General features: G+C 34.5%; 2 protein-coding genes across 5 annotated transcripts in view; one reads left to right on the top strand and one right to left on the bottom strand.

Annotated features, from left to right (window-relative positions):
* Positions 1-3,697: 3,697 nt before the first annotated feature.
* On the top strand, positions 3,698-8,763 carry Golgin104 (coiled-coil domain-containing protein 186). Of its 3 annotated transcripts, none has more exons than XM_076385560.1 (9): positions 3,698-4,163; positions 4,296-5,964; positions 6,049-6,319; positions 6,416-6,819; positions 6,888-7,426; positions 7,530-7,795; positions 7,890-7,913; positions 8,024-8,173; positions 8,247-8,763. In XM_076385560.1, the coding sequence occupies exons 1-9, from the start codon at positions 4,061-4,063 to the stop codon at positions 8,319-8,321; spliced, it is 3,501 nt and encodes a 1,166-aa protein (XP_076241675.1). In that variant the 5' UTR covers positions 3,698-4,060; the 3' UTR covers positions 8,322-8,763. The 3 variants fall into 3 exon arrangements, with proteins under 3 accessions (XP_076241675.1, XP_076241676.1, XP_076241677.1); XM_076385562.1 differs by lacking the exon at positions 3,698-4,163 and having other exon boundaries at positions 4,797-4,936; positions 5,076-5,964; XM_076385561.1 differs by lacking the exon at positions 7,890-7,913.
* Positions 8,764-9,447: 684 nt separating this feature from the next.
* The window catches only part of Mura (ring finger protein murashka), a 52,595-nt gene continuing 47,798 nt past the window's right edge, over positions 9,448-14,244 (bottom strand). For both annotated transcript variants that reach the window (XR_013002702.1, XR_013002704.1), the window contains exon 11: positions 9,448-13,135. The gene's annotated coding sequence lies outside the window, so the exon portion shown is untranslated. The remainder of the gene's footprint in view (positions 13,136-14,244) is intronic.

Genomic DNA, 14,244 nt, shown 5'->3' with positions numbered 1-14,244 from the left:
CGATACTTACCAATATCTGACTTTTGCTTTTGGCGAAAATTAAAGATAAGTATTATGAGAACATAATAGCAAAGGAGGTATTTCGAGTTCTCGGTACTTACCAATATCTGACTTTGGCTTTTGGCGAAAATTAAAGATAAGTATCAGGAGAACATAATAGCAAAGGAGGTATTTCGAGTTCTCGCTACTTACCAATATCTGACTTCTGCTTTTGGCGAAAATTAAAGATAAGTATTAGGAGAACATAATAGCAACGGAGGTATTTCAAGGTCTCGCTACTTACCAATATCTAACTTTGGCTTTTGGCGAAAATTAAAGGTAAGTATCAGGAGAACATAATAGCAAAGGAGGTATTTCCAGTTCTCGCTACTTACCAATATCTGACTTTTGCTTTTGGCGAAAATTAAGGATAAGTATTAGGAGAACATAATAGCAAAGGAGGTATTTCGAGTTCTCGCTACTTACCAATATCTAACTTTGGCTTTTGGCGAAAATTAAAGGTAAGTATCAGGAGAACATAATAGCAAAGGAGGTATTTCCAGTTCTCGCTACTTACCAATATCTGACTTTTGCTTTTGGCGAAAATTAAAGATAAGTATTAGGAGAACATAATAGCAACGGAGGTATTTCGATTTCTTGATACTTACCAATATCTATCTTTGGCTCTTGTGAAATTAAAGGTAAGTATCAGGAGAACATAATAGCAAAGGAGGTATTTCGAGTTCTCGATACTTACCTATATCTGACTTTGGCATTTGCCGAAAATTAAATATAAGTATCAGGAGAACATAATAGCAAAGGAGGTATTTCGAGTTCTCGATACTTACCAATATCTGACTTTGTCTTTTGCCGAAAATTAAATATAAGTACCAGGAGAACATGATAGCAAAGGAGGTATTTCGAGGTCTCGCTACTTACCAATATCTGACTTTGGCATTTGCCGAAAATTAAAGATAAGTATTAGGAGAACATAATAGCAAAGGAGGTATTTCGAGTTCTCGCTACTTACCAATATCTGACTTTGGCTTTTGGCGAAAATTAAAGATAAGTATCAGGAGAACATAAAAGCAAAGGAGGTATTTCGAGGTCTCGCTACTTACCAATATCTGACTTTGGCATTTGCCGAAAATTAAAGATAAGTATCAGGAGAACATAATAGCAAAGGAGGTATTTCGAGTTCTCGCTACTTACCAATGTCTGACTTTGGCCTTTGCCGAAATTAAAGGTAAGTATTAGGAGAACATAATAGCAAAGGAGGTATTTCGAGTTCTCGCTACTTACCAATATCTGACTTTGGCTTTTGGCGAAAATTAATGGTAAGTATCAGGAGAACATAATAGCAAAGGAGGTATTTCGATTTCTTGATACTTACCAATATCTGACTTTGGTTTTTGCCGAAAATTAAAGGTAAGTATCAGGAGAATATAATGGTCGAGGGGGTGTCTTGGAATTTTCAAAAAATGGCGAAGGTGACCAATGTTCAATAGCCAAAGAGATATCTTCGAATGGAAAAGAAGGAATATGATAGGAATCTGGTTTAATAAATCTGTAGACGCATATTATTTTGACAGCGATATTTATTTGTGTATATTGTGTTGAAGTAGTTTATACAATTATAGTGTATATGGAATGTTGTGTATAGATTGAGTATAAAGTTTGATATATATAGTACACGTACAAATTTTTAACTCTCATAATTTATTATCAAAATAGTTAATGACTAAATGTTTTAACAAATTTGGGATGTGATCATGATTTACTCGACGAAGCTTATTCTTCGTAGAGCACTCTGTATTCCTAGTGCTGTGTTATCTTAGTTAAATTTTTCATATCTGTCCGATTTTACAATGAAACATATTGTATTTATTATGTTCTTCTAGTCGAAGCAGTCAACGATGGGACAGAGGTTGGAACTTTGGCGAAACGTAAAAGACATCATTTGGCATCATCGAAGCCACACCAACATGCCGTCTAACTGGCCAAATCACTAAACAAATTGATTATACAATGATAGTCGTCTCATTCGAAACGAGAAAGGAACGCGAGCAAAATAAATAAAAGAAATTAAACCTTACCTGTGATTAGATTCTTGAAGCTAAGACATTAGGTGACGACTCTCGATGGATGCTGTACTTGCAAGGTATAGTCTGATCACTAATCAAGGATGACAGACCCTTAAAGTCCCCTGGTTCTTCGATGTGGATTAAGGGAGGGTAACTTAGAAACTGACTGAGGACACCACGACTCACACCCATCGAGATGTCAAGTGCGGCTGAGGAGCGCACCAGTCATGCAGGATATTTGTGCCTTTTTGTTTTGGAGCAACACAGGTAAATCAGACAACAGAGGTTAATTCATCATCAGTATGGCCATATGCCGGAGCAAAATGTCTTCCAGTGACGTTGTAAAGTAGAAAACTGCTGGCACCGCAGACAATGGACTCAAATACCTGTGCTCTCTCAACGAAGAACTGACAATGAGAACAATGCGATGTTTTCAGAGGAGACGTACACTCGTCAACGAAATTAAAAGATCGCTAAAATTTGACCGAAAAACGTCGATTTTCAAACTGCTGTAACATTGTGAAAATAAATCTTACAACAATTCATCTGCTTTGCTTTCATATCCCAAAATTAAGTTCTCTCGACAACTTTTTTATATTAGGAGAAGAGTGGAAAACGGAGGGTGATCTTTTTCTTACAGAAGTTTACAAATTCCAACGACTGTATAGACTTCAGAATAACACCGGCTGTAAGAACGATGTCACGAAGTGGTAATACTACCCGTTTGTAAAGCCACTAACTACGTAAAGACTTATTAAACACACATAAACATTAGTTAAACTCAACACGCGACATATTAATGCCGGTGACTCATTTTTCATTTAAGATTTGGGCAAAACTTACAAGTGGTCAAGGATGATGAATAATCAAGTTGTCCCCTGCCCAAGGTAGTTCAAGCAGTGGCGGTTGCCCCGCGGCTATGGTACTCCAGGGGGCCAGGGTAGTCCAAGAGAGTTCCCCCAGCTCCAGAGTTCAGAAGATCGCTAGCATAATTCGTACTTTCCAGACAGCGATGCCAGAACGACGAAATAAACTTGTATGCAAAATATGAGCTAAATCGGTGACCTGAAAGTCTGGCATTTTCTTTGTTGATGTCACAATCACAATCTTTAGCATTTTAACACTACGCTCTAAAATATATTTCTTCATTTTTTTCAAAAACTAAAGCCGACTGGATCTATATTACTACGTAGATTTGTTTCATTAAAAAACGAGACATCTTTGTTCAGTAGAATCAATATCGCATTTTAAAAGTATGATTAAATAATGTGCCCTTTTCATGAGTGTCTGAAAGGGGTATGAAGTTAAAGAATAATTAAAAAAAAAGAATAAAGTTATAGTAATATCTGTGTTAGTTCTAAAACAGTTATAATTATGATTAATGTCACGATTCTAGGTCAAAAAAGGTAAAGCTTTGAAAACTCATCGTAAAGTAATATTTTACAACTTTTCATTCTACTGAAAAGGTTAAAAAGCGAAGTTTGAGATTAATTAAAAAAGAAAAATAACATTGCGAGCCCTGCGTTTAGACTTTGGAAATGTGAATAAAATTGTTGGCAGAACACGTCGTCGAAGAGATAGCGCACGGTGCACGCGACAGGAGTAGGGTAAGGCAGGTTATAAAGCAGGTAAGTGAAGAAGGGGAACGACAGATCATAGTGGGGGTAAGCCATTTGTCCCACATCCCACGTCCCATGTTTCTGGCAGCACTGTTTTCAGCTGAATTTTAGGTCGATGTTTTCAGGTTCAGCGATATCAGACACTATGCTTGTAGCAATGATTATAAACAACTCGGAATAATGACAGATGGTCTCTTTAATTTTAGGTTATTTCCTCTCTTTTTGATATTTCTTTTTTTTGCGAATGTTGTTTAATATAACCGAGAACTTGTTTCGAGTTGACAAACTTTCTATAAAACAATGACTTCTGCTGGGAAATTTTCCACGATAAAATAGGGTCAAGAAAGTTCGAAGAAAACGGAATTCGAACTTTTTGAGATGGATGAAGCAAAGTCGCAATCGTCTTGTAAGGATGACGTTTATTCAGAAAATTCCAATGAAACTGATTCCAGCGTAAAATCAGATATTTTGCATGCGGAAGGTACAGGTTAAAAGTTATTTTTAATGAAAGTACTAAATCATTTCTTAAGTAATTTAAATAAAGTATCTTAAAATAGAGCTGTCATATTATTAATTCTATAACAAAATTTTTAATTTTACTTTTTTTCACTAGTTCTTCCAGTCTCCAATCTCCTCGGTCAACAAGATGTAGAATTGAATAAAGAAACAATACAGATTCAAGAGACGGTTAACCATTCAGCTGAAGCTGAAATGGATACAGTATTATTGAGCCACAATGAAAAGAAGGAATGCCATTCTTTTATATCAGAAAACAGTATTAATATGCCGATTGAAAGTACTACTTCCTTAAATGATTCCTTGGATGATGAATTCTTAGAACAAACTTCATCTTGCAATGTAAACATTTCACAAGAAAAACCTCTTCATAAATCATCTTTGTGTAATGATATTAGATTAGATTCAACAATATTATCTGATTCATTTTCATGTGCATCTTCAAATAAAACTTCTGAACATGTAGAATCTAGAACGGACAAAGAAGAAACACTTTTTAGTTCTCAATTGTGTGCAAGTGATAACAAAGTGAAATCTCCAGAATTAAAAACTTCAGAAGTTCAGAATGATATTCAAACTGTTGGAAATACAATAGAAAATTCTAATCTAGATACTAAAATGATTACCAGTAATAATGAAAGAGAAGTTCCAGTGAATATAACAACGTGTGAAGAATTTCATAACAATAAAGAACAAAAATCTTCTCAACCTATCAGAAATAGTAGAACACAAGGCAAGGTAATAGTACGACCATTGTCATCTTTGATAGATGACAGTAAGTTGGTTAAAATTTCACTGCCAACAAATCCAGCTAGTGTAATGCAATCAAATACACAGTTCCTGAACAAGAGCCGTAACTTTTTAAACTTCATTACAGAAAAGTCGACCAACATCATGGAAAAAGCATTATTACCTCAACATTTGACTGTAAAATATAATTCAATGATGAAATCTATAGATAATACTTATAGTGACAGAAAACATGTAGAAGAATCTTGTAGTGTAAAACCATTGACAGAATTATCTGTAAACAGTGTCCCAAAATTAGTAGAAAAAACAGAAAATGTTCCTTGTCCATTGACAAATCCTACAGATAAGCAACATGAAAGGAATGAATATATAGCGAATTATGAAGATAAAGGTGTTGTTGTAGTAAAACCAAATGAAAATACATGTTTCAGTATTGAGAGAGATCTGAAGGATAATAATAATTTTGATAACATCAAATTGATAGACACAAAACAAATCACACCACATATTATTAATGATGACATTGATAAGATAGGTGATGATACACTTTGTAAGGAAACAAAAGGTAACTGTAATGAAGATATCAACTCTACGGTGTTGAATTCTGAAAGTAATGATAGCTCTTGTTCTAATACAAATATTTCTGATAGTATTCATCAGACAGAAGAACAAGCTACTGAATGTGAAAATTCGAAACAGAGTTTGCTAAATCATCCAGCATACCTCACTTTATTAAAAGATTATGCAGACTTAAAAGCGAAATATTTAAAATGTCAAGAAAAAATTGAGTATTTAGAAGAAAGGAATAGAACATTAGAGACAGAAAGTAAGAAAGGAATTTATTCTGTACAAGTTGAAAATTTAGAAAAGACAATAAACAGGCTAACATCTGAGTTGCATACATCATTGACAGCCCAAGAAGTACTTAGAAAAGAGTATAGCGCTGCTAATAAAGAAAGGGAAAGTATGGTGATGAAATATGCTATTGGAGAAAAACAATTAATTGACACTCAAAGGTATGTTAATATTTTCATATGTATGTACATAAATCTCATTATTTATTATAATTAAAATTCTACTATACATTGTATTTTAATTAGGGCTCGAGAATCTGCAGAACGCAAAGCGAAAGAAAGTGGAAAGCAACAGGAATTACTTCAAAACAAATTACGAGAAATGCAAGCTGAAAGAGTAAGAATATGTAATATATTAGATGGAAAATGTCGAGAAGTTACAGATCTTCAAAAAGAAGTGGAAAGGTTGAAGAAAGATGTAAACTTAAGGGATGTGAAATTAGAGTGGAACCAAAACAAACTTAAATCTGAAATGGATTTACAAAAAGAAACTCAACAAAAATTAGAAAAAGCTACAGTAATTATACTAAAAAATAATATTCAAATAATAAAGTTCCTACATAATTACGCATACATACACTTGTAACGTTAATTTATTTTTATTTGATTTTAGACTAGAATTAGTGAACTAAAGGAAGAAAGTGAACAGGTGCGTAAAGAGGCACAGGAATCAATGCGAAAATTCCAGCGATCAGAAGAAAATAAGGCTGTTACATTGGATCAACAATTAAAAGAGCAAGAAGCACAGCTAATTTTAGAAAGGCAAATGATGGAGGATAATGAAAAATTAAGGTTTCAATTACAAAAAGAGATTGAAGTATTAAAGCATGGACAGCAGATTTTGATAGAGGAAAACAATACCCTAAGCTTGAAAGTACAAGATGCTGAGAAAAATTGTTTGAATTACGAGAGTAACTTAAATAGTTTGAAAATTACCGCAGAAGATCGTCAAAAAAAAATTGTTGAATTGCTATCTAAAATATCTGAATTAGAGACTTTAAAGCTTCAGTTACAACAGTAAGTATCCTAGATACAAAGTTGTATTGCAACCTCTACATTATTGTTTTACGTTTTCTAATATTTAGTAAAGATCAGCATTTGGCATCGGTTGAAGAAGAAATCAAACTCTTACGTACAGCGAACGAAGAATTACAAGCTGACATGTTTGCGTGTCGACAAAAAGAAGCTGAAATGTTAGACTTCACGCAAAAACTAACGGATAAAAATGTACGACTTCAATCGGAGTTTACCGCCATAGAAACTAAAGTGAAACAGTTGGAAGAGGAGCATGGTCCGTTGCATGAACGAATAAAGGATTTGACTGGCAAAATTAAAATATTAGAAGAGACTCTCATCCAGGAACGAAAAACAAGGAACGAGGAATGCGAGATCTTAGCTAGGCATCTTGCCGAACAGACTCAAATGGCACAAAATCTTGCTCAAAGATTAGAGGATAGTCAAGGAGAGAACGCTGTACTGAAAAGAAAACAGCAGATAAGTATGAAGGAGATGACCCGAGAATTGCAGCAATGTCGAAAGAAACTCGAGGCTTTCGAAACATCATCGCCTTACAATTCACTGGGCGTCGCATCCAGGGCTGGATCAAATATGTCACTGAATACAGGTTTCTTAAATATAAAAATTTTATTGCTAATTATTCAATTTAAAGTTTATCTTTTTTGAGCATATCTCAATGCCATTTGTACTTATATTTCGCACTTTTTTAGGAGATGCTTTAAATGGTGCCTTATCTGATAACAGTACGAATGGTGAACAAAATTTTCAGTCTCTGGAACCTAGTAAACAAACTCTGATAGATCGTATTATAAAGTTACAAGAGGATAACGCTAAGAAAGCTGAGAAACTAGATTTTTTTGAAGAGCATTCTCGAACGTTAGTCGAAGAATTGCAGAAAAAAACCAAAATCATACAAACTTATATTTTACATGAAAACGCTGGTGCTATGGGCAGTAACGAGAGAGATAGATACAAGGTGATTTTTTATTTTATGCTATGAAATTTTATATTAATTTTTGTAACATATTTAGTATCACTAATGGCACCATATTCTGTTTCTTATACACAAGCATATTAAAAGTAGGAGAAATGCAGTGAGTTTTACAATAATAATAATTAATGTACTACCACTTGATGAAGATTTATTTTTAGATCTGATTCTAAGCTAACTGTTTATTAAATTTAAGAAACCGTTTTATTATAGGCTGAGTTAGCAAGACATGGTGGAATAATGGCTTCTGTCTACAATCAACGAGTCTCTGATGACAATATGACTCTTGAACTATCACTAGAAATAAATCAAAAGTTGCAAGCGGTTCTTGAAGATGCATTATTTAAAAATATTACTCTGAAGGTAACTTTGAAATTTGTCAAATTTGTCATTGAATTAATATTTTTATCTTCAAAAACTAATGCAATTTTTATAGGATAATATTGACACTCTGGGGGAAGAAATAGCAAGATTAACGATGCAAAACCGACAAAAAGAAATTGCGAACTAAAGTTATATCGAAACAGTGAATCTGTACTTATGCATAAAAGTAATGAAATAATACGTTCACGTATAAAAATATGAAGATACATGTACTAACAAAAAATTTTTGGTACATAAGTATTAATACAAATTTTAATGTTATACTATATATATACAAAGAAATTACATTTTCATTCTACAAAATACAAGTGCTACATTAGCTCAAGAAAGGTATATTTCGCGGTGATTTGAATAATGATATATTTTTTTAATTTAGGAGTACTTAAGTATAGCAATTTAAAAGCATAATTTTAGACACTGTATCCTGTATTAAGAGTTTACATTTAATTTATTTTATTACATTTTCTCCTATTGTATATATTTTTTGAAGAAAAAATCTATGCAAGAATACCATTTTCTAATTCGTTCTTTTTAATTTTATTTATTTAAAGTTAGGAATTACTTTTTATTAAAACCTCTAAAATATTACACAAAATATAATATAAAATTATGTTTTAGTATTGGAAAAATAATTTTATCTAGTCAAATATTGCAATACTTAAATAATTTGTAAATGTTGTCCTTCTTTAAAACAAATGAATGTAAAATATAAGATATTTTTGACAGATTTAGGACTCTGTTTTAAAGTACTAAAATTACTTAATTTTCATAATTGATTATCATTTCTTCCTTCTATTATATTATTCCTTTAATGAGCAAATTTGAAGTTTCAGAAAACATTCCATGTCATTCATCTATTAAACATTTTTAGTATATGAGAATCAATATCTGAAATCAGGATTTGTTGGTATTTTATCAATTTTATGTATATATAATACGTACAATGTAAGTCATAAACCAAAACATATGAATTAAGGACCACCATGTATGTACATTATACACAATACAAAGCTTGTAAACTTCTGTAAAGAACAACTTTTATGCTAATATATGCTATATTGCAAACAAAATTTAATTTTCTTGCGTATAACTTAAGATGTAAATTTTTTTCATTCTAAAATTACATTTGAAAAATCACTTACCAGTTTGCATCCTTTATTTAGCTTTATATAAGAAAAATATAATGAAGAAGATATAACTCAATACTAATTATGTACAAAATAGTTTCAGTAATTAAAAAGATTTTAATGATATAGGTTTGTTCACACGTTTAATGACAACCTGTACTACATAATATAAAGTATTTGATTATAACAAGACAAAGCAGATCTTGTGACTTTGTAATCTATATCCTTTTTGTATTTTTGTTGTCAGGTAATTATGAAACTATTACACTTTTACTCCATCTAATAAGAGGAACACACCTATTATTTGTAGCCGGTCGTGAGTTCTTTTGAGAAACATGGATTTCTCACTATTTGCCATATATAAGACACATTATTTCATCGGACAATAATTTTGCTCTAAACATTTTCTTTGTCGTTCTTTTCTTTACACTCTCATCGTCACCCTGTATGTACATATGCACAGCTCTTAATAGACTTACAAAGCATGTACTACCGAAATTTACAATCGAGTAGGCAAATTACGATAAACTGCAATTTTAGTCAAAAGTAGGTATGTGTAGCTTTATGTATCTCATGTGTACATATGTGCTTCTGTGTTTTGTACGTGTATGTATATTATATATATGTATATATATAACAATTACATATGTATACATAGATGTAGTGGATATTGCTTTTTGTACATTGTACCATGGTATACACGAGTACATAAACTTACGTCCTATGCTTTTATCTCTTTTAAAGGATCATCGGTTTCGCGATTAGGGCAATTTCAAGCAATTTTTTTATAAAGACGATACGATTGTATAACAATGATAGTTGCTCCATTTACCCGATGATGATTAACATGGCTACATGCCCGTTCGATTTAGTGAGGTATTAAGTAACATTAGAACTTAATATTCGATATAGTACGTGTTTGATTCTGATTTTTCATCGAAAGAGCCGCTAAAGCGGGAATTATGTACGAAAGGGGAAAAAATAAGTTTTTGATCTTGCTACCTAACCTCCAAATAATTTTATTCCCGTCGTGTATAAGCGCTATAATTGTTCACACTGATTCGTCATTTACTTCGAATCGAGCGAAACTTCGATTTCAAAGGTGTAATAATATCCTACATTCGTTATCGTGTCAGTAATGATGTAGCAATTATTGACCGTATTACAGAATGGAACTTCGTGAGAACTGTAGACTTCATCGATATACATATTCTTCCGCATGGAACAAAAATACACTGTAATATCATCGTCGACGATGCGCTATAAAAATATCCCGTTGTGTGTTAACATTATTTCCTGCTATGTATTTATCGTGTGCCATTTACGCATAACTTTCAATTTCGTACCTCAGGTTTTATGTTACAAGACCAAAATTGGGTTCACTTATGAGAATGGAAGTAGAATAAAATGTATTTATCGTCGCTACAACGAGAGACTAAAATCATTTAACTTTAAGAGTATTACACGATATCTAGCAAAACTGATTTAAAATTTGTGTCAGTTGTAATCAAGTTGCACATTAAGTTATAGTTATAACTTGATTACGGTCCAATATTACCGTAAAACAAATTAACAGTTAGGAAATGCTTTAAATTGACGCAGATCGTTTCAAAAGACATAAATAATCGATAGTTTGATACGATATAAACTGACTTCCTGCATTGTGAATTATTTTTATGGTGCAAAGACATCGTGAATAGCCTTTCCAAAAGTATATTTAACACTTCGCCGTGAGATGCTTAAGACCACGCTAAAAATGGATAAGACAATAAGACATTATTGACCAGATATGTTCTCTTTTCTCATACAGTCAATAGATTTGTCTAGAAAGAGACAAATAATGAAATGATTAAATTTGTAAATTAGTAATACGCAATTTATCGCTTAATATTCATTCTAATATAGTATTACCCAAAAATTTATACAAATTCTTCAAGTAATACCATACGAAAAGTTTCAACTCTATGACGTTAAATAAAAATATTTTACATCCATTTGTAACGTGTACACAAAGCACACACATAAATCTTATAAAATATAAAAATACAATAATTAGGCGAACCTATTTCCATCGCTTAGGGCTATATATATTTGTGAACTGAAGTAAACGTATTAAATAGTAGCCGTCGGCGAAGTGTTAAAATTCCACAGACCGCCATCGACAGAAAGCAATGTCGTGCTGGTCATGCACTTCCGGTGGAGAGTCTCTCAATTGACTAGGGTCTACTAAACCCGCGCGAACGCGTATACTCTCTCGCTACCAACGAAGGAAGCGGGTTTTGCGCATCGATCTGTCCTGGGATGCGCTATGCTTCTCGACATTTGCTCGATAGAATTGCAAATTCCCATTTCGATGGATAGCGGGGAAAAAAGGCTTTAAATCTTCCGGTAGCCATTGTTCCTCGACGATAGATCGATTGCGTTTGTTACAGCGTGTGGCCGATGGTAGGAGCACAGTATAAATTAAACAAACCGTGAAGGACACACATAAGTAAACACAAACAAACAAATAAAAGCAAGATTGGAAAAAACTGCAGGTTAAATTAGAGTACCATTTCTCTCGTCTTGCTGTTTTACTTCCATTTCTGTCCAATTTCACGCGACTTGTCTACGAAATAGACAACTGGTAGATATTTCCAGCACCGACCGAGCGCGCATGCGTGATAATCTCTGGGCCCAAAACTTTAGCATACGGTGGCCATAGGGACGCGAGAATTTCGAAGGGCCATCGATGGATTCGCAATCCTCGACGCACCATGGCTCTCGAGAGCGTTAATTTCGCCTAGTGAATTGATTTCGACCCTGCTGTACGGTTCCCTTCGCTCTTGTTGCTCGTTCCTGCGTTAACTCTGCCCAGTTAGATCGAAGTTGCGAACCGCCAAGAGGGAGAGAGCCCGGGCTCAGTGAGGGGAACAACGAGGGCGAGGAGTGGGAGGAAACACGAGAGATGTAGCTTAAAGAGAACGTGTTGGCTACATGACGGCTGAAGAGAAGTTGAGGAAACGCGGAGAAAGGGGAAACACCGGAGGGAAAAATGTAGAGGCGGATGGAGCATGGAGATCGAAAGCAGAAACAGGGGAAAAAAAAAGAAATGAAAGAAGGGGGGACAGCCTATCGACGAAAATGGCGAAGGAAGATAATAACGATCAGAGGGGGCAGAAAAGTTGGATAACCCGATGGACAAAATTGAAAGCCACGGCAAGAAGGAAGGATACTGATAGAAAAGAGGAAAAGCATGAAAGAATGCCAAAAATGGGAAATAAAGGAACATGAGCGGTAGGGGGGAAACGACGGGGAGAAAGAATAAAAATGCGAATAGACAGGCACGGGAGAAAAACATAAAGGAAAGTAGCGGGAGGAAGGGCTAGAATGAGGAGGAAGAGAGGGTTTACGTTCTAAAGCCCGCGACCCCACCCCCCTATAAATTCTACCAGCCAGTGGGGTTTCCGTTAAAGAGGAGCTGCCGCTGTAACACTGTATCTGTCGAGCATCCTTAAAGTAGATGGAACGTTTCGGGTATATCAGTGCTCGATACTTGTGATATGGGCATATCTTCCTTTAAAGAGCCTCGAATTCTATCGCATCGACCAGACCCTTGTTGTGGATTACCCCCATCCACCATGTGCGATTTCTTCTCATTTTTTTTCTCCTCTTTCGCCTGTTCGCTCTCTGTGCAACCCTCGCTGCGCGTTTCTGCCACGCGCGAATCTCAACACGAGGGTGTCGAGAGAGCACACTGTCGATTCGAATAGCATCGTCGTCTCGTAAATTAGAGGCTAACTCCCTTTGGTCGAGGCGCTGTATTACGGGGATCCTGCAACGCGATCAAGGGGGTTCCCGTTACCACGGCAGCGGCATCGATCAGTTATAATGCGATCGATAACATATGAATCGGTGTGTCGAAGGACAGTAAAAATCCAGAAACCACATTTTGAGATATTTGATTCCAACATGTAGTTCTGGACACTTGATCTATCTGAAGCTGAGAGTCAGAGTATATTAAATCTACTTTGTTCTGTATTCTTTGTACAGTAGGATCTCGATTATCCGAAATACCACGAGATTCAAACTTGAAGTATCCTTTTGGTAGGTAGCTTTATTTTCTTCAGCAAATTACTATTACTCCACTATTTAAGTTTTAATCGATGTTCTACTGTACTCTTATTATTATTACACTCTGATAATAATCCTAAATAACAGATATTTTGAGTAAAATAAGTGACCATAATTTTGCCAGTGCTTTCAAATTCGTCATTCATGAGATATCCATAAATTAATCATTAAAATCGCAAAATAGTATTAGGGTTCTAGGCGTTACCAAAGACCCTAAATTTTATGAGGCATTTGATAATTTCACTAAATAGGTATTTAAAAACATTGTAAAACTCTTGAAACGTCATCATGGCGAAATTGTGGCCACCTAGCCTACTCGAAGTTTAGTTATCAAGGTTCTGCTGTATTCGAACATGGCCAATTTTCGACTTATACTGTTCTTCAACTCACCCATTCATATTATAACCACGATATTCTGCCCCACGAATCTGTGTCCACAGTAAATTATTTAACATCGAATTTTCTTTGTTTAACGAATCGAATAATTTTGGTCCCGACGCTCTCATTTCAACGAATAAGAATGAATAAGTGAACTTATTACTTATAGAGCACTATGTGTCGCACGGTTGTCTGTACTAGCGCATACAGTGAAAGCAATTACGTTCACTTAGGTCCCCTACGTGACGCGTGTTCCACGTATCGATCGGACTCCACGCGCGTAATTTGTAAAGAGAATTCGTTTCTGGTGTTAACTACCATCGATTGTCATCGATTATTAGTTGGAGGGATCTCTAGTTTTGGATAGATTCCGAATTATCGACTCGCCAACGCCTGACTCTTAGACGATCACGCATTCAAGCGTCAATTATG

Source organism: Calliopsis andreniformis, chromosome 9, assembly GCF_051401765.1.
Source record: "Calliopsis andreniformis isolate RMS-2024a chromosome 9, iyCalAndr_principal, whole genome shotgun sequence".
Classification (NCBI taxonomy): Eukaryota; Metazoa; Arthropoda; class Insecta; order Hymenoptera; family Andrenidae; genus Calliopsis; species Calliopsis andreniformis.
Note: the sequence above shows the minus strand (reverse complement) of the source record. Positions and strands in the feature narration are given on the sequence as shown.

Coding starts and splice junctions, on each gene's coding strand:
- Golgin104 (XM_076385560.1), top strand. CDS start 4,061: ATGGATGAAGCAAAGTCGCAATCGTCTTGTAAGGATGACGTTTATTCA. Junction 4,164..4,295: donor AGATATTTTGCATGCGGAAG/GTACAGGTTAAA, acceptor TTTTTTCACTAG/TTCTTCCAGTCTCCAATCTC. Junction 6,820..6,887: donor TTAAAGCTTCAGTTACAACA/GTAAGTATCCTA, acceptor TCTAATATTTAG/TAAAGATCAGCATTTGGCAT.